This window comes from Bacillus rossius, chromosome 3 (genome assembly GCF_032445375.1).
Source record: "Bacillus rossius redtenbacheri isolate Brsri chromosome 3, Brsri_v3, whole genome shotgun sequence".
NCBI classification, from domain to species: Eukaryota; Metazoa; Arthropoda; class Insecta; order Phasmatodea; family Bacillidae; genus Bacillus; species Bacillus rossius.
The window spans coordinates 10,029,606-10,052,095 of NC_086332.1; the positions used below are offsets into that span (position 1 = coordinate 10,029,606).

The 22,490-nt window shown below is 35.5% G+C and overlaps 1 protein-coding gene across 2 annotated transcripts in view; it reads right to left on the bottom strand.

Annotated features, from left to right (window-relative positions):
- The window catches only part of LOC134530194 (condensin complex subunit 1), a 77,163-nt gene extending 71,304 nt beyond the window's left edge, over nucleotides 1-5,859 (bottom strand). Inside the window, exons 1-3 of one of the 2 annotated variants that reach the window (XM_063364851.1) lie at nucleotides 5,761-5,859; nucleotides 3,009-3,131; nucleotides 444-578 (exon numbers count right to left, since the gene is read on the bottom strand). In XM_063364851.1, the coding sequence (XP_063220921.1) occupies nucleotides 444-578; nucleotides 3,009-3,126 (253 nt within the window). In that variant the 5' untranslated portion in view covers nucleotides 3,127-3,131; nucleotides 5,761-5,859. Of the gene's footprint in view, nucleotides 1-443; nucleotides 579-3,008; nucleotides 3,132-5,379; nucleotides 5,629-5,760 lie in introns of those variants that run through there. The other variant, XM_063364850.1, reaches the window with a different exon arrangement.
- Between the last annotated feature and the right edge of the window lie 16,631 nt (nucleotides 5,860-22,490).

The following is a 22,490-nucleotide window of genomic DNA, read 5'->3' on the forward strand; positions in this document are numbered from 1 at the left end:
TTTGTAATACTGTTTGAATCCATGTACGTACAACGATTCCGGGTTCGGGTAATTGTGGATTCGAACTGTACCCGAAAATATCGGGTACTCACACATCCCTACTCTTTACACTTATAAACTAATTAATAAAGAAAAATAATATTTCCTTGTTTGTTATGTTATGGAAACTTTGACAACTAGTATACATACTATTCAATTCCTGTAAATATTTGTGTAAAATAGTTATAAATGTACAATCTTGACATTTTTGTTCTATATATTGGAGTATTTTATCCTTAAACCATACATCATAAAGGATCAACAACCAAATTTTCTGGAATAACACGCACCTACCCTACTGTATTATTGCACCATTAATATGTCCTTTACTTATGCAAGTGAATAGAGAAGGAAAATCCTTTTAAGTGATAAGTGAATTCTCGTGTTAATGAAACTATGCTTACCTCTCAACATGAACTGCCACACCGTCTTCAGGAAAGACATCTCTAGTTTCTTCAAGTTCACAAGGACAGAGTACAGGCTGTCAAAATGCTCCAAAATAAACTCTACACCTTCCGAGGCAAGAGCAGATTTGCACTCTAAATGACAGACAAAAAAAATTATGTTATTCCTTGGCTGTTAATACATCCCAAAAAGTGAAACAACTCATTTTAAAAACAGTGAACTTTAAATTCATTTTCATACGCAAACTCAAAACATCAGTAATACCGGTACATGCTGAAATGAAATGCCTATTAAAAATTTGCATATTATGCAACTAATTTTCTACCCCACGAAATATGGTAGGTACCACTACTCAGAAATTTTAAATAATAATATCTTAGAATAAATATTTGTGATAAAGGTACTTTCAACCAAAAAAGTCACACATTAAGGTACCTAAGCTACAGTTGGTAAGTACATATAACAAATCCCTCTTACTTGAACATAACTCAATAATTTGCAATATGCAAACATGTGCACATCCAAGTTTTAAACATTATAGTATACAGACTATTCACATGTTAATGAAATCTTTTAAAGTCAATCTTGGCAAAGAAAAAGTTACTGTTTCTCTCTGTGAATAAATCAATATTAATATATATAAAAAAAAAGGGAGTTTATCTGTCTGTAGTTCACATAAAACAGAGACATTAATGCCCAGACACATGGAAATTGATACATATATTCTCCTTATGTTTTCATTCACACCCAGAGGCAATTCTTTTTTCAATTTAGTATTTTTAAATTTGATTTTTGACGTGACGTCTAATAAATCAATGAACGCTGGCTACACGCACGAAAGTGTCCCGTTACACATATTGTTCCATTATGCTGTGTCCTGTTACACACATTGTTCCGTTACGCTCATTGTACGCTTGCACCGCATCTATCTCTCTTCCACTCGACTGTTTATAAAGTGAAGTGAAAAGTTAAGGTGGTTTTCATAGCTTATTACAACAACAATTTCGGCAATAAAGGTTAATTATTCTTGCATTTTAAAAATCTGATTACTAGTATAATTTCAAGAATTTATTCTTTTATTATTAAAATAAAAATTATTAAATTTTATTCATAAAGTATGCAATCATGTCATCAATTTTTTGTTATGATGTTGTCACGTTAAACTATCGTCCGTAAACCAACTTTACAGACAACCAATTCTTTGACGTGACGTCTAATAAATCGATGAACGCCGGCTGCACGCACAAAAAAGTGTCCCGTTACGCACATTGTTCCGTTACACTGTTTCCCATTACGCTCATTGTACGCTTGCGCCACATCTCTCTCTCTTCCACTCGACTGTTTATAAAGTGAAGTGAAAAGCTAATGTGGTTTTCATTGCTTATTAAAACAATAATTTCGGCAATAAAGGTTAATTATTCTTGCATTTAAAAAATCTGATTACTAGTATAATTTCAAGTATTTATTCTTTTATTATTAAAATAAAAATGATTCAATTTTATTAATAAAGTATCCAATCATTTCATGAATGTTTTGTTATGAAATTGTCACGTTAAACTATCGTCCGTAAACCGACTTTACAGACAACCAATTTTTTTAAAGTGATATTTGAACACATTTTCCCAATTATCTCTGCTTATTATTACCAAATTATTATCATACTGTCATTATGCACATCACAACTGAGTGATTAAAATGAAGTCTGCTCTATATTTCTAACCTAATTCTCTAAATATTGTTTTTTTTTTTCCTGTATTAAAGTGCATCCAGAATTCTTACAATCAGAACGTCTTAAAACTCACACAGCACATTTAAGTGACATCTGGCCTTCATTTGTAACAAGAGTGGTAAAATAATGTGCATTACAAATTAAATTATAAATTTTTTAATAAAAAAAACTGAGTTCTGTCAATAATAAAGTGTAAGTACACTTGGTTTGCTTTTCAATATTTGTTTGCAGGGCTTAAGGTACAATTATGTATGCTAACAATGAGATCCAAAAATGACTGATCTTTCTATATCTAAATACAAAAGGGTAAATAGTTAACGTAGTATGTTCATCATACGTCAGCACTAAGAAAGGATATTTTGTACCCTTCATGTATAATAAGAGCCAGATTTCTGTAGCAAAGCACACACACACACATCATCTTCTGAAATGCAACTGATTATGTTGTGAGTGACCCAAAAAAAAAAGTAAGTTACGTAGGTAATTTTTATGTTAAATTATACTGTAATAGGTGGTTGTTTATTTCCTACTCCATTACATACTGTCCTTTTCACCTTCACCTCTACCAACCTTACATCATCTAGTTTCCCTTACAGTAAATGTAAAATAGTAAAACATAATTTTCGACATAGTAAACACTAAAAAGTATTATTTTTTTTGCCACTACAAAAAATCGGAACCTGGACTGTCAAAGAGGTTGCATGCTTGTTTGTAACAATTGTACATTTTCACACGATTGTGTTAGATTAACATATAACTAGCAGGAATATACAATTATGCGGAAGTAGACATGTGCCCTAAGCTAAAAACTTTGCAAAAAAAAAATCAGTCTCACCAGCAAAGTTGTCTTTGATTTCCAGTGGGCCGTACAGATTAGAAACCTTGTACGTGCCCATGATAGAGTTCAGGAGGTCATCCCGGTTCATGGGAATCACAAAATCCCATACCTCCATTTTGCCTGAAAACAAGACACTCAATAGAGAAACCTTCAGAATAAAATGCAACATCCACATTATTTATTTTAGGTTCAACATGTGAGATCATATTTTCTTTCTCACACACACACACACACACACACACACTCACACACATTATTTCATTACTTTCACATAAAAATATATATGTACAATGATGTCTTTAGTACAGCATTCTACGGTTCAGCACATTCTATCATACGTAAGGACAAGATTATATGGTGAATTGCGATAAAACCAAAACAGCACCACAAAGCAGGACTATACAACACATAACAACGAAACGCAAGTTAATACATCAATTAGCACCGAAATGTAACTAAAAACACGAAATCATCAGCAATTTGACAAAACTTTAATCTTAACCACAAAAAAAGTAATCTTTTATTATTGTAAAATTCAATGAATGTATTTATTTAGCATGACATTTGTAGGTAACAAAATGTACCTAGGTATAAACTAAATGGACTGGAAAAAATTAATTTCACGTTTGACCTTGCATCTCGTTTTAGTTACACATTATAAACATTTAATCACGTTGGCACATTTTTTTCTTTCAAACACTTGAAAATACGCCTATTATTTTTATTTTTTCTGAGTAGTTCTTTTTTGAGACATGCTTATTACAATCTATATTATTGTATAAGTGCATCATGTGTCAGTCAAAATAAGACTATTTTGGTGAGATAAAAATTACTGTAGAGTAATATTTGTTAAATGATACATAATTTTTCATGAATAAACACAATGTATAAAAATAAAAACGAAAGTGACCTGAAAGTAAAACCATAAAATCTTATCACTAGCGACACGACACAAATTGAGCTGCTTGTGTTAACGTTTCTCTGGCATATTCCGGCTGTCTAGCTAGCCTGCCTGGCTGCGTTACTACACTGACAGCATGTTTAGTTAACTCCGATTTCATAGCTACTTTTGGTTTTCATTTAATTACAGTGTTTCCTGTTTTCCAATAGGTTGGATTTTGCATTTTGCATTTTACAGGTACACTGTGAAATGATCTTTTGAAGAAGACCAACGCTCATCTGTAAATTTTTTTCAAGCTACAATAATAATAATTATTATTAAAAGCTATTTATGTATAATGAAACGGACTCCAAGCCTACATTCTTGTAGTAAGGTGTAGATATTTTAGTTAAATATCTTGTGTTCAGGTATCAACATGTGTCAACTAAAAAGGTAACAAACTGTAACACTTACAGGTAAAAAATTATTAAATATGATTTTTTTCAGTGCAATAAACTACGTTGAACCATGTTTATGTCACCCAACAAAACCTTTGGTACATTAATACTAAAATACAAATGAAATAACACTACTGATTGAATTTTAAAACATAAAAATTATATTTAAATAATTTTACGTCTATACGTAAATTTGAACCAACAGACAATATTAAACTAAGTTACAAAACTTATCTGCTACCCTAAAATATATACTCAATGCACCAAATTTTCAAATGTGAAAATTACAAGAAAATGTTTTAAATACTGACAGTAGGAAAATGTATGTAGACTAATTCACATAATAAACCAATACAAAATGATCTTTCTATAAACTATAGGAAAAGTGTATATGTGTAACTTGAGTTTACGGAATATCAATATCTAATTGCACAAATAGCTAAAACAGAATTTTTTTAAATATAAATGTTTTAAATAACTGTGGCACCAATATTAAAATATTCATATTTGAGAACAGGCAAGTGTCTGTTGAATTTACTAGCAATCAAATTATTGACACTTGTATGGGCATATTAGCAATAATACATAAGAGCCATTAGGCTAATTTCCAAGTAACCACAAATTCACAATTACACACTTAAAGGGGTATACAGGGAAAGGGGGTGGATAGGGGATATATACACCCCCACAAATCCTAAAAAATCTAATATTCCCACCAACAAAAGAAAATAATTTGAAAGCAAACAGCAGGCTACATGGTTCTATCCCCCCTTCCCTCCCAGAATGAAATTCTGTATACACTCCTGCACATTTGCACTCAAAGCAAAATTTGAAGTATGCTTGCTGTGTGCTCTAAGGCTAATGCTTATTTAAAATTGCATGATTGGCCTGTAATCCCACAACATAACGATCTAATTGATATAGGTACCTAATTAAAACTGTAGGAGGGACTGTGTGTGAATGGACGTAGTTATTTGAAATGTGGACTAGGGCTAAGAATTACATGTTTTTTTTCAAATGCACCTCATACCGTTGGACTAGCAAGATCTGTGACAAATGTCACACAGTTCATCCCACTTCAGGACTAATGACTCATTGTGGACTTCGTTTCGAAATGTACATCTTTCAAATCGGAAGTAATACTGAAGAATAGCAGCTTTTGCAGAGTATCTGCTTCAGTATTACCATCTGACTACCTCGACTGCAACATAGTGCAGCGACATGGATACATCACGACAGTGATATACTTTTCTAGGAGACGAAGTTAACAAAGGGCCTTTGCAACGCGAACTAAACTCGAAATAACTCAGGAAAAGAGCCGCCCTCAACTACCGCACTACTAGCTTAGTAAAACTTTAAAAGCAAAATTAGCCACAATAAGGCAGTATCATTAAAAAAAAAAAAATCTTACCCGTTCAATTTCAAAGTTTTAGGTTAAAATTAAAAATAAAAGATTTCAGTAAGCAATCACCGCACCATCGTATCCACAATCCCGCCAAAAACTATGTTTGTATTTTTGTTTTTATTACAAACGTACACACTTTAAACATTATGTAAATAAAAATCCAGTAAGTTTTGTTCTTATGTAGAATTTTATAAATAACTCAGTATAATAAATAATATAATATTATAATAACTTTAAAACAATAACTAAACGCTCTGACAGCGTTCCTATATCATTAACAAGTACCTAAAACGTCGCATGAGTAAAGAAAATTTTCATATGTAGTTTTAGTAAATACAAAAGTTAATAAAAACCCAACTAACTATAAGCATTTTTATACCCTTTATTTTGAAACTATTAAAAAAATACGTTCAGTTTTATATTTCAAAATATGTTCATTGGATAAACAATTTGTGTTCTGATTTGAAAATGGTTGACAAAATATAAGCACTTTGAAGCAAAACAGTTATTTATTTAACAATATAAATGTGTTTGCACACAATTCAATTTGTTACGATTTTTCTTATCTTTTCTGATGGTTTATTCGATTGTTTCTGATCAGGGGCGTAGCCAGGGGGAGGGTTTTAGGGGTTCAAACCCCCCCCGAAATATTCAAAATATCTCATTAATATATACTGAAATATTAACACTTGTTCCACGGTAATTGCTCACTATTACAACAATGTTTTGAACATGCCGCGCTGCCGCCGCACGCCGCCGATTATCCAATGACACTGCCCGCATCATCGTATTCGTTTGGTAACCTTAGACTTGATTTCGTGTTGTAACCCGCGCCGCGCATGCATCCGTTGCGTGCAATCAGCTCGGCTATCGCCAGTCTCCACCGATCCCTTGCCACCGATCACTGAATCTGTGTACCGTGTACTGTGAAGTGTGGACAATTGGACATAGTTATTTGTGTGATCATTGCTCTGGCTGTGATTTCACTTCGAGTAACTTAAGTGGCCACTGGCCATATTACAGGAGTAAGTAAATTGTAATCTTCTTTACTTACTATAAAATTAATTCGCTTCCCGCTTTTGTCTGGTTGTCTCTATAGCTGTTAGTTTGCAACTCTGTACGCCTAGATCTTCTAAACTACTCAACTTATGTTAAGGCTGTAAGGGTATATTATCGTAATATACATATACACCTTTAGAGAAATTCGAAACTTCATTCGGTGAACAGTTCCAGTCGCCGAGAAGCCATCGTGGATTAGAAAGTTGTTTTGTTTACATCAAATTTTTATTTTTTTTTTGTTTGCTGATTTCGCTTAGAAAACTTTGCTAATTCTATTTTAATATTAATTATATAAGAGTAAAATTACGTTTTTTATAACCTTGTGTTTTGTAAAACTATGAATCAGTAACGGCTTTGTTTGGAGTTTCGGGCTCGCTGCATGTGACTGGTCCTCGTCGCGGCGGGCGGCATTTCAAATGTTTGAATAAAGCTGGAATCACAATACCACGACGGCTCCGACACGACAGGTCCGACAAGCTCAATAGCCAATGAAATGCAATGTCACCGTGACGTCACTCCGTCAGAAAACGCACCCCGACGGCCCGCAACGAATAGATTTTATTTCTAATTCCGTCGTGTCGTACGGCCCGACAGAAAACAAAACGGCAACGGAAAGGAAACAGTACGGAACTAAATTTCAAAAATATTTACCTACTTCGTAATTTTGTTTAACATGCGAGTGAGTTTTATATCTTGCCTTCATCTGTTTGTACAAATTTAATCGTGTTTATGGTTAAAGTTGTTATTGTAGATTGGTGAAGTTTGAATTTAATAATGAATGAGTTTAGCGAATAACTAAATATTAATAAAGTTAAGGCTGAATCTATTTTGTAAGGCATTAGGTTGAAAAACTGCCATAATTATCCTAACAAATAGCGAGAAAAAAGCATGGGCTGTAATAGCATCATCTGTTTCTCTTTCAATTATTTTTTTAAACGTCAGATATACTTTATTTTATGAAAATAATTTGTTTGGAACGATTTGCCGACAGCCAAATCAGAAATCGTCGGGTTGAATATTGTCGTGGCATTGTGACCCTAGGCTATTAAATCTGTCGTGCTGCAATGCTGTACGACGGTTTGTCGGGCCTGTCGTGTCGGACCCGTCGTGGCATTGTGATTCCAGCTTAATAGTGCCGCGGCCCATGGCATGCTGAGACTTTAAAACATCAAAAAGTTTTGATTTGTTCCTTTGAAACTTTTAGCGTCTCCCGCATTAGGGGAAGCTTAATTTTGAACAAATAATATGTGAAAAGTGGTTTGTTATGCCAAAATACAGTAAAACAGTGCGGGTTAAGTGAAATTTGGCTGCACAAATTAATGCAAGAAATTTCATGATTCGGTGACGTAAATATTTGTAAGCTATATTTGGCCGTATTATACATGCATATTATAGTAGAGAAAATTCTAGAAAGATTTGTAATGATGTCGTAAAAAAAGTTTCTTTTTTTTTCCATATTGAATGTTAATTAATAGTATACATAGCAAATGCAATGTTCTTTAATGTTATTTCTGACGTGATAATGTCTTATACCTCGATGAACGCTGGCTGCACGAACGAAAAAGTGTCCCATTCCGTTTGAGCCGAGTGTTTCCATTGTCGTGGTTTACATTGTTTATTACAAAAATAAAAAAACCTTAAAATTAACGAGTGCGAATAAATGTTACATTTATCGAAAAAAATGTAATTTACAACTTACTCCTTCTTTGTATTATACAAAATAATGATAATTCAGTGATATAATAATTAAATAATTCAATTCAGACGACTCGCGCGGTTAGCACATAGCACTGTTGCTGTAATGTACTTAATGAATAATTTCAGTTACATTAATTTTAATATTAACTCTTATTATTTAGTTGTAATTTTTATTTTTCTTTCTAGGTACGAGTTTCATGTTGTCGAGAAATGGAGGGAAAAAAAAGAAAAGGCGATAAGTTTAAGGGTATGGACTACTGGAAAAAGTGGTGTGGTCAAGCGGTTTCCAGTAAGGAAACACATTTGGCTACTGAAACTACAACAAGCTTGCGCGCTGCTGGTAATGAGACTGTGGTGGCAAGTGAGCCTTCGACCTCAGTTACAGAATCGAACGACAAAGTCGAGTCAGTGGCACCTGTGACCTCAGTTACAGTATCTAACGACGAATTCGAGTCAGTGGTGCCTGCAGCCTGTTTAATGGGTACGACCAACCAGCCTACGTTTATTCAGGAACCGACCAGCTTGCCTGTTTCATCATCATCTCATCCTGTAGCTAAACTGGACGTTGGTTTTTATTCGAATCAAGATGAAATGGTGAATGAATATATAAAAGTCCAAATTTTAAAAGTCCCTTGGACCCCACCCAAAGATTATAAGTTTCCCATTTCCACAAAACGAAATTTGCGCTTTCAACTTAAATGGATAGAGAGATTCCCCTGGTTGTCATATTCTGAATATAAAAGTGGAGCATTCTGCAGAATTTGTGTTGTAATGGGACGTTCACTTGAAGGTAAAGGCAGCCATCAGCGAATTGGCCAGCTTGTAACCGAGCCATTCTGCAAGTGGAAAAATGCATTAGAAATATTTGAAACTCATGCAAAAACAGGATATCACAAGAGAAATTTGGAACTTGCAGAAAACTTTCTTAAAGTAACATCTTTGCAGGCTTTTTCAGTCAGTGAGCAGTTGTCTTCTGAGAGAAAGAGGCAGCAAGAAGAAAACCGAAAGAAATTAATCCCTATCGTAAAAGGAATAATTTTTTGCGGTAAACAAGGCATCCCATTAAGAGGTAAAATAGATTCTGGGCGGATTGTACCAGAGCCTGATCAACCACTGCAGAATGATGGTAATTTTCGGGCACTGTTGCGGTACGGAGCTGAGTCTGGGGATAAAGATCTTTCTGAGCATTTGGCCACTTCTCAGAAGAATGCTCTTTACACAAGCCCTCAGATCCAAAATGAAATAATAGACATTTGTGGTGAAATAATTCAACATAAGATAATCGAAGAAGTAAAGAAAGCCCGATTATTTGCTATTCTCGCTGACGAAACTACTGACATCTCGCGTGTGGAGCAAGTCTCGCTGTGTTTGCGATATGTTGATTTGAAGGATGTTGAACATCATAAAGTTAAGGAGATGTTTCTCGAGTACATTCCTACTGTTGATGTCACAGGATCCGGCCTAGCAAATCTAATTATTACAGCTCTGAAAAAGCATGGGCTTGAGTGTTCTCATGTGGTTGGTCAAGGTTACGATGGGGCTGCAGCTATGAGTGGGTATTTGCACGGGGCCCAAGCTTATGTTCGTCGAGAATGTGCTCTTGCTCTTTATGTACACTGTAGTGCACACTCTCTCAACCTTGCAATTGCTGACTCATGTTCACAAGCAGATATCCGAAATTGTGTTGGGATTGTACAGTCTGTCGGTTCGTATTTCAGACATTCCGCTCAACGCACTGCTGTTTTGAAAGACAAAATTCGAGAGTTGTTACCCGCCGATCACCAAAAAAGCCTGCTTGTAATGTGCGAAACACGGTGGGTCAACAAGCATGAAGCTGTCATGAGATTCAAAGAAATTTATCCAGCGATTGTCAATGCTCTCGAAGAACTCCAATCTAGCCATAATAAGGAAACATCACAACAAGCCGTCCAAATGCTTAACACACTTCGATCTTCGAATTTTGTGATGTCCTTAGTGATTCTTGAGAAAGTCATGAGCTATACATTGTCGTTATCCAAACAGCTGCAAACAGCTAACACCGACCTGATTACAGCATTCAGCCATGTGGATGATGTTATTAATACCTTGCAACTTCTGAGGAATAAAGTTGATGACGAGTATCCTCATATTTTTGAAGAAGCAAAGGTTTTGCTCGAAGAAAATGGCGGTATACTGCAGATGCCACGCATAGTCGGAAGGCAGTTGAACCGCTCAAACATTCCTGCGTCTGATACATGCTCGCATTACAAAATAAATTTCTTCATCCCATTCCTTGACCATACCATTCAACAATTGAACGAAAGGTTTACGAAGCACCGTAAAGTAGTGACTGCACTTTCTGGTATCTTGCCATCAAATTTCGCAGCCAGTTCTGAAATTGAAGAGGCAGTTTGTATGTACTCTTCAGTGCTTCCCGAAAGAAGTACATCTGTAGTCAAAGCAGAACTAGATGTGTGGAAAGCAGTGATGACAAACACCTCCCCTACTCCAAAATCTGCTTTGGAATGCCTAGATAAGTGCGATCAAAAACTATATCCAAATGTTTACACATTGCTACAAATTTTGGCTACCATACCTGTTTCCACTGCTACCCCAGAAAGGACGTTTTCAAGCCTAAGGAGACTGAAAAACTACTTACGCAACACAACCAGTGAAAACAGACTGAACGGTTTGGCTCTTATGAATATACACTATGGGGCAGAAATAGATGCGGATGAAGTAGTGGACATATTCAAAATGAAAAACAGAAGAATAATTCTATAAGTGTAATTGTGTATGCAGTATGCACTTTCTATTCACGTGTATATTAATGTTGCATTGTTTTGTCATTTTATTTTGTAAACCCCCCCCAAAACTGAAATCTGGCTACGCCCATGTTTCTGATACAGTCAAGTGGGGTTACTTTGACAGTAAAAGCAGGAAACATGTCCATAACACAAGCTGCAAAACACTTGAAAATTGCAAATGGTACATTCATCAACCGACTGCACGCAAAACATGAGCAAAAGGTAGGTAAGCCTACATTTTTTTTTCCGAACAGGAGGAAAATGCATTTGTGGAACATATGATAACTGTAAGTTCTAATCTCATATTTATACTACAGACAACAAAGTGTAATGTTAGTGGATACCTGTTCCAATAAAAAGTTTGTCTCTCGCTCAGGATGTATAGAGCATGGTGTGCCTCAAGGATCGGTATTAGGTCCCTTGCTCTTTCTTTTTTATGTTAATGACTTACCACATATGCTTGATGTAAGAGCTTCTGCTATTCTGTTTGCAGATGATACTAGTATCATAATACAAAATCTGTCTCGCACCCAGTTAATTGAGGAATCTGAAAATGTACTCAAACTAATGATTTCTTGGTTTAAGTCTAATAAATTAACTTTAAATTTTGATAAAACAAATTTTGTTAACTTCATAACAAGAAACCAAATGTATGAAGATATTAATATTTCTTGTTTAAATAAAAATCTACATCAGTCTCATTATGCGAAATTTCTGGGATTAATAATTGATGAAAAAATAAATTGGAAAAATAACATAGAGGTATAGAGTGTAATAAACTAACATCTGCATGTTTTGCTCTTCGCTGTATGGTTGGGAAAGTTGATGTTGAGGTTATGAAATTAATGTACTTCGGGTATTTTCACTCACTAATGCAATATGGTATAATTTCATGGGGAAATAGCTCGGAAGCTATTAAAGTCTTTATAATACAAAAAAAAAGCCATAAGGATTATTTGTAATAGCAAGCAAAGAGATTCATGCAAACCACTTTTTAATAAACTATGTATTCTCCCATTGCCAAGTCAATATATCTTTTCAGTTTTAGTGTTTTTAAATAAAAATCTGAATATTTTTAAGCCAAATTCAGCAATACATCCATACGAAACTAAAAAATGTGATGACTTGCATATAACTCGGGCAAGAACTACTTTACAGCAGAAAGGCATATATAATACTGCTTTGAAGTTATTTAATAATCTTCCATTAACTTTAAAACAACTATGTAAAAGTAAAAGTAAAAATTTTAAATATAAATTAAAAGAATATCTTATCTCAAAAACATTTTATTCTGTTGATGAGTTTTTAAATTGTATTGATAATCATAACTTGTGTGTTAACATCTGAATTGTGTGTATATATATATATATATATATATATATATATATATATACATATACACACATATATATATATATATATATATATATATATATAATAGTTATGTTATGTGTATATTTGTGTGTTTATGTATAAAATATCTTTGTGTACGGACACCTTAATATTATATGTGTACAATACATGTATGCTCTATCCCTTTAATTGTGATATGTGTATATAATCATGATATTGTTTATAACTTTTATCTTACTATGTTATGGATTTATTTTTTATTTTGTATTGTATTGTATATACTGACATGTTCTACACCATTGAGCATTTGCTCATTCATGGTCGACGGAACGTAACTATAAATAAAAAAATAAAAATAAGTAAATGGGGCTTTCCTTTTGATTTACAAGATCTACGCTAGCTTGCTAAAGCTTACCTTGACAAAATTGGAAGGATGGTAAAATCATTTGGGAAGAATAACCTACCAGGGTTAGAGTGGGTTCGTGCGTTCCTTGCAAGAAACAAACACAACCTCACTTTCAGGCAATGCCAAAATATCAAGCATCAGAAGGCAGCACTGATGCCAGGTGATATTAAGGAATATTTTGACAATCTCAAAGTTTCCATGCAAGGCGAAAGTGTTGATTCATTTGTTCCACCAGAGCACATTTATAATTACGACGAAACTAATCTGTGTGACGACCCCCGAACAAAAAAAAAGTATTTTTAAGCGTGGGGCTAAGTATGCAGAAAGAATTAAGGACATCAGTAAGACCAGTATTTCGTTGATGTTTTATGGATCTGCACCAGGAACACTTATTTTGCCCCCATACATAGTCTACAAATCTGAACATCTATGGCAGCCTTGGATGGAAGGAGGCCCTGCCAAAACTCGCAACAATCGAAGTCATTCTGGTTGGTTTGACGCACATATTTTTAGTGACTTTTTTTCCCATTGTTTCTGCCACATGTAAAGAAACTAAATGCTAGGGCTGTTCTCATTGGAGATAATCTGCCAAGCCACTTCACTCCAAAAGCCATAGCTGCAGCACAAACAAATAATATTTCATTTGTCTGTATTCCGAGAAATTCAAAACACATTTGCCAACCACTTGACGTTGCAATTTATGGCTCTCTTAAAAAATACTGGCGCCAAATTCTTGATAACTGGAAAGATGGGCTGAAAAAGAAAACTCAAACTCTGTCAAAAGACAGTTTCCCATCATTGTTAAAGGTTTTGTATGACAAAGTGAAGGGTCCTGGTAAAGATGGCTGTAGTCAAAACCTCATATCTGGATTTAGAAAGTGTAAGATAAGTCCTTTTATCCCTGATGAAGTTTTGGAGAAATTGCCCCAGGGAGGAAGTACAGATTTGGAAGAAATTATTCCTAGGGTTTCTGAAGTGGTGTTTGAAATGCTACAAAGCATGAGGCCTGGTAATGATGGTACTTCACAACCCAGAAAAAAACGCACCAAGGTAAATGTAATACCTGGGAAGAGTGTCGGAGTAGAAGACATTGGTAATAATCCATGTGGATCATTTTCCAGAGAGGACAGTGGTTATTTTGCCAGAGAGGAATTGGTTGATGATCCATATGTGGATCTGTTTTCAGCAATGACAGTGATGTCAACAATTCATCGGAACCATCTACAGACAGGCTACAAACAGCGAACAGGCAACCAGTTCAGAAAATCAGAACCCTGGTGATTTTGTGGTCGTGTGGATACCAACTATGCAAAAACACACAAGAATTTTGTTGGGGAAGTTACAGTAATTCACAAACTTCGAATTGCAAGTGAAATTCCTGAAATGACAAAGGAATACTGGTAATTTTGTGTGGCCTGAAATTATTGACAAGAGTGTGATTTCAAGGGATCAAGTTATCGGTGTGCTGAGCAAACCCGATCAGCTGAAACGTGGTTTGCGTTTTTCACAGGATGAACTCAGAGGATTTGATATAAACTAAGTGGGTGTTACTGATGTGAAAACCTTTGAAAACATTTATGTTCAAGTGTTAAATGTTTTACAAATATGTAGCGGTCGGGTCCGCTAGATTCAAACTGCGCGCGCCGTCGCGGGCCTCCGGCACTCCGTTCCCCTCCTCCTTCTCCCTCCCTTTCCCCTTTCTAGTGATGTTCAATTTTTACTCGTTTCCCCCTCCACTTGATCGGCGCATGCGTATGCTGCGGCGCGAGCTTATAAATTCAGCTGCAACCATGTTGAGGGCCTTCTTCTACTGGTTTACTTAGTCAGGCTCGGTTGTCAGCAGTAGCTGATCTGTTGTAATTCTACTACCATGTAGTCCGAGAGGTTCTAGTTGAACTTCGTGAGTGTGCGACCTCAGGGGAGAAATTTAAGTTGGTTTGAGTCGTCAGTGAGGCGGTGGCCCTCACCCTAATGTAGAGTCATTTGAATTTGTTCTGTCTAAATTCCTTTTCGGCCGCCACCTTGAAAAATATTTTTGATTTTTGCATTAAATTTAACTTCATCTTCGCTTCCGTTTTTCTGTTTGTAACTGTCTCCCCCTGAGACGTCGTCGCACGTATTTGTTTGTTAAAGTTTATTAAAGAATAATGTAAATTCTTTCTTTCTTGTACCTGCACTTTGCAGTAGTTTTGTAATTCTACCTAAAATGAATTTAACTTCATTCGTGGCAATGCTTGTGTTTCGAGTTAACTGCGCATTGTCTCTTTTTGACGATCGTTGTTTGGATCGCTTACAGTGTAGCCGGCTTACCAATTAAAATTACATATAATTGTCAACTAACTCGCTTTGTCAGAAATTGTTCTCAATTTATGTATTCAGCCTTGCATTGTTTTCACTTAACATTAACAGAAATGTTAACGTAATGTTTTTTGAATTAATTTTGAATTTGAATAAAATGTCTGTGTACCTGAAACCATTTACCTTGCATACCTGATCTATTCCATTCACGTATACCCCAGTCCATGCCAGATTCTGGCCTCCCTCAACACTTAGTAAGGCCACCCTTTACAAATATTTTATGTGAAATATTGGATCCTAGTTTTTAAATATGTCATTATTAAAGTTGCATGACACCTATAATTAAAGGGCCAATCATTCATCCCTGTGTGGTTACTATGACTCAAGATGCCTCAAACTGAGGTTTTTAACACGTGGTCAAAGTTACCACACACATAGGATAACATTGACCACTTAGAAAAAAAAATCCTGTTCCAAATTAATGTGAGATAATTAGGATGTACACATTAGTCACAGTTAGCTTAAGTGCCAGCCCCAAATATGCTATGCTTGGTTTTACTTTCTATCAATATGCTTACGAATTATTTAAATTTTTTTAACATATTTGGTCAAAGTAACCCCACTTGATGGTAGTTTTAGAATCGAGTCGCGACCCACTAGTGGGAACCGCTGGTCTAGACCACAGCAATATAAACCTATACGGGTATAATCAAATACTGTACAGTTCCTTTCCGAACTTTTCGAAATAGTGTTGTAATAGGTAATATGTAGACAAATTACTTAAAATACAATAGTCATAACATACAATAAGCCTCAGAAACTGCATGCTGAAGGATAGACAATTAAAAAAAATTATGATGTGAAAATTGTTGATGCAAACTAATTTTAGAATTCTGGTTTTGCCATGAAACAACTATTGGTAAGGTATATGTAAGAAAAAGGAGGGTAAAGAACTGACTAACTACAAATGAATTATTGTAGTTTGCTGCTGGTCACACAAGGTTTAGAGAGGAGGAAGGAGATGCACGAAAAGATGAACGGTTTATAAAAATAATTAACTGGGTATTTTTTTTTTATGAAAAGAAATATTTTAAAGCTGCCAGGAAAAAAATTTTGTTACAGAAAAATTTAGTCCAGTGATTGTACAGTCATATATTTCCTATGATAGGTAATGCAATTGTTTCAAAACATTTTATCAGGTATTTTGACACCCAGGTGCCATCTAGTCAGATGAACACACAACTATGGGGTTTGGGGTTCAATTGTTATTATATCCACTGACAATTAAGGCTGAAAGAAGTAATTTAAACGAAATGGAAACAGAATTAATCAGAAAGCCTAAACATGAGTTGTTATGATTTCAATCTCCAAACATCCAAGATCATTCTTATTCTTACTCATGATTATTTTCATTTAACTCTATAAATATATATTTGCATCCATAACATAAAACTGGAGGGTTAAAGTATGTGGCATCTTGCTCAGGCTGTAGATGAATATACTGCAAAACTTACCTTTCGCAAGTACAAATTAAATATAAATGTTATAAATTTCATTTATATTCATATGGGCATGTTATCAACAGTGAAAAAATAATGCATACACATACAAACCTGTTAATACATTTAATCATAAACATATGTTACGAGTGTGGAAAATGGTTTCGTAAGGGTAGTCCAATACATTTTTATACAGTTTTATTTGCTACTAATATTTACATTACTAATTAAATCACCACACTTAATTTCTGCTCACAAATCACTAAGTATCTGTCCAGTCAACAGTTCACACTCCTCACTGGAGCTAGGCTCGACAGCGGTTCGCCTCTTACCTCACTCCTGTCCACACTCACAGTCTCGCATCACTCGGTCTCACTCGCACGGCCCCGTCGCTTCGCCTGTTGTAACTCTCGGAACTCCCGCGGAGACCGGCGTTGTCGCTTTTATACCCTTGGCAGTCATTCTGGAACCGACTGGAGTAGTTGTGACGCGTCGTCGACCCGACGCCCGAAGCATCCAGAATAACAGCGTTTATTCACGCCACTCCACGCGGAATTCTAGGCAGCCAGGGGATAGATAACAGCGGCCGGGAGGAAGGCTTGTGTGGTGGGGGGAGGGGGGTTGGCGAGGCCACGCCACTGTAATTCCCGAAGGAATGCACGCGTGACGTCAGTGGCCGTACAAGGCCGCTAGGCACCTAACGAGCGTCGCGCCCTCGGCTCCCACGTTCGTAACAATATATAGGTTAAATTATAATAATTGTATTTGCTAACCTTCAAAAACACAAAGCATCGGCATCAGGGTACTCAAAATCAGCATTAATAATTGGGATGAAATAGATAAAATAAATTACTATAATTCATTAAGTGTAGTCAATATTTTTACAGTAAAAATATAATCTCCATCTTTGTAAGGATGAATGTTTCGCAGTGAAATGATATAACAAAATATTATTTTGTTTGACTATCAGAATTCTTCTTGAAAATTAACAAACCAATTCAGCGTGTTTCATTGCAATGTCTTTAATGTTTTTTTTTGTAAAAAAATATGTTTGCTACTTAAAGAGAAAATAAAACTTATATAGAGAAGAAACATTGTTGTTAAATGTTCTGAGTCTTTAATTTTTAGCCAAACTATTTATTAAATTATAACCACTTATAGGTACTATATACCTACTATAATTATCGAAGTCACAAAACTAATTAATATGTATTTTTCAAAACTCTATGAATATCCTATTGTCATGCAATGTTTTTATTATATGCTAGCTAATGCCCAACATGCATTGCAATGAATCATTAATTTTTTTTTGTAATTTATTTGAAGAAGGTACAAATATTAAAAGCATCTACTATCTCTATCTGTCTCTCTAATTTTCTATCTCTCTAACTTTCTTTAGATATATATATATACCTATATAATATATATCTCTACCTACAGATATATCTATACCGCTCCTCATATCTTTATCTCTCTCTATATATCTCCCTCTACATCTCCCATTATATCTCTCTTCTACATAAATACATCTCTATAAGTTATCTCCCACTATTTCTTTCTATCGCTTTCATCTATAAACATATACCTCTATATCTATCTATTTATCTCAATATATGTATCTCTAGATATATCTCAATGTATCTTTGATTTATCTATCTAATTCTCTATACCTTTCTATCTCCCTTTATAACTCTCCATCTAATGCTAACTCTATAGATATTATATATATATAATATTTAATTAAATTATATTATGTTATGCGTGCGCACTCATCCAATGAAAATACACGAACTGCCGGTAAACTATATCAAATAAGCACATTTGTTGAACGAATCGTGCGTCACCTATTGTTAATATCATACTGAAGTGTCACTATTTGTATTTGATTTAATTCAATTTTGTATTGCGTGTGCAGTCGTATACCGAAAACACACGAACTGCCGCTTAACTATACACATTTGTTAAAACGACTCGCGCGCCACTTATTGTAAAAATGATTGTACCCATTAATTCAGAAACCTTCTTCGGCATACGTATAACAATTCGCCAAAGTTTCATCGCAATCGGATGAATGGTATAGGAACGCATACGGGACAAACATACAAACATATATTTTTGACGTGACAACATCTAATAAATCGATGAACGCCGGCTGCACGCACGAAAAAGTGTTCCGTTACGCACATTGTCCCGTTACGCTGTGTCCCGTTACGCTCATTGTACGCTAGCGACGCATATATATCTCTTCCACTCGATTGGAACAACCATCGATTTGACTTTTTCGAGGCACATTAAACTTGAAACACTCCCATTCGTGTCCTACTTTTCCTATCATCGTCCTTTCCTTAACAGAATAACACAGATTGGAAGAAGTTAAATAGCAAACATGTATAAAAGATATAGTTAAAATAATCTCTTCGTTAAAGTAATAAACATATTTGAATTAATGAGTGCAAATAAAAGTAAATTTATCAATTAAATTGTACATTTAATTTCACTCCTTCTTTGTATCCATACAAAATAGTGATAATTCAATAAAAATGATTCAATTTTATTCATAAACGTATGCAATCATTTCATCAATGTTAGGTTATGACGTTGGCACGTTAAACTATAGTCTGTAAACCGACTTTACAGACAACCAATTTTTATGTGTATAGATAAGCCTTTATACAGCTATGATTTGTTTTGCTATCCAATTCCAGCCAGTTGACTCCAACTTTAAAACAGACATCACTCTATAGACTAAAACCTCTTCGGATACGACTCGCCCTCCACAATTGTTATTCAAGTCATAGAAAAGAGGAATTGTCATAAAAAATTTATTTACTGGTAATTTTACGATACGAATCGTGCGCCACCTATTGAACGTTATCTCACCTTCCTCATGTTTCAAATGTCAAGTGTACAGAGTTTCACCGTAATCGGATGAATGGTTTAGGAACGCATAAGTGTCAAACAAACATTCAATGCCAGAACTGCCAATACATGGTCATAAATATACACTAGCAAACTGTAGCGATGTTTTAAACGTATTTTACGCCTTTGGCCCACCAGTCGGTTAGTAGCAACTTGTGATCTGAAAGAGCAACTAAAAAAAAAATTGTGTCACTACGGTAAGGTTTAGGCCCGTTCTGCAATGACACATAAACGGAGATGGATCTCACGGAACATAGTTTTTACAATGGCACGCAGACGGTAACGGACCCTTACGTTTGTGTTGCTCTGTGCGACCAATAGAAACCTAGTACTTGGCTGCGGAGTATAAGAAAATATAGTGTTCTATTGCTACTTAGTCATTTATTTTAATTTTATATGTAAATTCTGCCCGTGCCATAAACTCGAAAAATATATATATATTATTAATTAAAAATATGTATCGTAACCTTTAAATACAATCTGATCGGCTGCCATTTGTTACGTTTCCGCGGGCATTATGCAGTAAGCGCGATGATGCAACGTTCCGAGAAGATCAATCAGTCTCCGTTTCCGCGCTATTGTAGAACGGGCCTTAAGGCATACCTACTGCGGAACTGCTGGAGTTATTGTAAAGCTGGTTCGTTGCAGGTGGAGGGTTGGAAGTCTTCTTGCGTAACAGGATCATGGACACTTCCGTGTAATCCATGTCATGGAAGCCAGAGGCAGACTTACATAACTGCTAGGTTGGAAGGATCAATACGTGTCTGCCCTAAAGAAGATGAAATGTAAATTGCTTACGTGTGACGAATATCCATTTAAAAGTTGGAGCATAGACTGAAAAACGAAGAATTACAATCTCGTGGCGACGCAGCCCTGGGACACGCATAATTAAGAAACTCGTTAAAATAAAATAGATTCTCCGGTTTAACTTCCTGAAATTTTACCTCTCTACCGTCGTAAGGTGAAAATCATTTGGTTAATGCCTATAAAGCCCACTTACATAATATAATATACAAATTGAGGTGTTGTATATATTGATACTATATTGTAGATTGTAATTTAATTTAATTTTTACTATAGTAAAATGACATTTAATATATATTGAATATCAGCTGACAGACTGAATGCTGCAATAAGAAAGTTAATGAAACATTAATAAAATAAAATATGGAAATGATTTTTTTCTGAGCTGTAGCTAATGAATTCAAGTCTAGCTTCGAATTCTACCTACCGTTAAAAATACCGCGAAATATCCAACTGCAGGAGCATAACCAGAAAAACTTCTCGAGGGGAGGGGTAATTTAAAATTAAATAAATTAATTTCCATTTTTAAACATATATCAAGTTTTTACTTATAACTAAGGTTAAATCAGGCCAACATTTTATTCATTTTTTCTTTATGTGAAATACGATAAACTGAGTTGTGTGAGAGGAATGTTAATATTATAATGTATAAAAGTTGTCAGATTTACAAAGAGGAGGAAAGTCACACGAAATGTATATTACTGGAAGGGGCAGGAGATAAGAGAGGCAGCAGGATATAAGTACCTGGGGGTGACACTGAAAAATGACCTAGGATGGGCGGAGCACATAGAGGGGGTGGTCAGGAGGGGAAGGCAGGCGCTGGGGTTGCTTGGTAGGACCCTGCAGGGAGCTGGGAGGAGGACAAAGGAGAAGGCATACTCCACATTGGTCAGGCCAATGTTGGAGTATGCGGCGGCGGTCTGGGACCCCTACCTGGTGACTGAGGTGAAGGAGCTGGAAGGGGTGCAGCGCAGAGCGGCTAGGTGGGTGATGGGAATGTGGAGAAGGAGGGAGGGGCAGGATGGGAAACTGCATAGCCCAACGGAAATGATTAAGGAGTTGGGGTGGGAAACGTTACAGAGGAGAAGAAGAGTGGAAAGGTTGGTCAGGATGTTCAAGGTGCTGAAGGGGGAAGGGGGATGGGGGCAATTGGGAAGCAAAGTACATAGAGGGGAGTACAGAGGACGAAGAGACCACAGATGTAAGCTCCAGAGGGTGTGGAGGCGGACAGAGAGAGGGCGGAACACCTTCCTGGTGAGGACGGGGAGGGAGTGGAATGGGCTGGGGGAGGAAATGGTGGAGGTCAGGGATGGGAGGGAGCTGAGGAGAAAGCTGATGGAGGGGGGGGGGGAGAGGGGAGTGAGTGGGAGTTCTTGCCACCGGGTGAAAGCCCAATTGCAGGTTAAGTAATAATAATAATAATAATATTGATTCACACTTATTGTACTACTTATTTATAATACAACTGATGGTTTATGTATACATATATACATGAGTTGCAAATAGACCAACTTACCAGCAGGCAAATGAACTTTAGCGTCTGACACTTAGCACGCATCGTGAAAAAGTCTTAATTGAAAGTGTTTTCTGAAACGTCTATTTTTTTTTAGTATCGACGCACTTATTAATAGTATTCCCCTACAAATATATTTAAGTAATGTGTTATATAATTACACGTGAAAAAATGAGAGCCACCTCCATTTTATTTATTTATTTTATTTATTTATTGCCTTGTTTTAAGTGGCGAAGTTAAGGCGTACCGCCTTATCTTACACTTAACCGCATACATCTTTACTAACTAGGTACATGCAAAATAAACCTGATAAATATTATAGCCTAGACAAACGAAAAAATTGTCACAAATACATTTAAATAAAAAGTGAATTAACATATCTATCAGTACAAATATGAAAA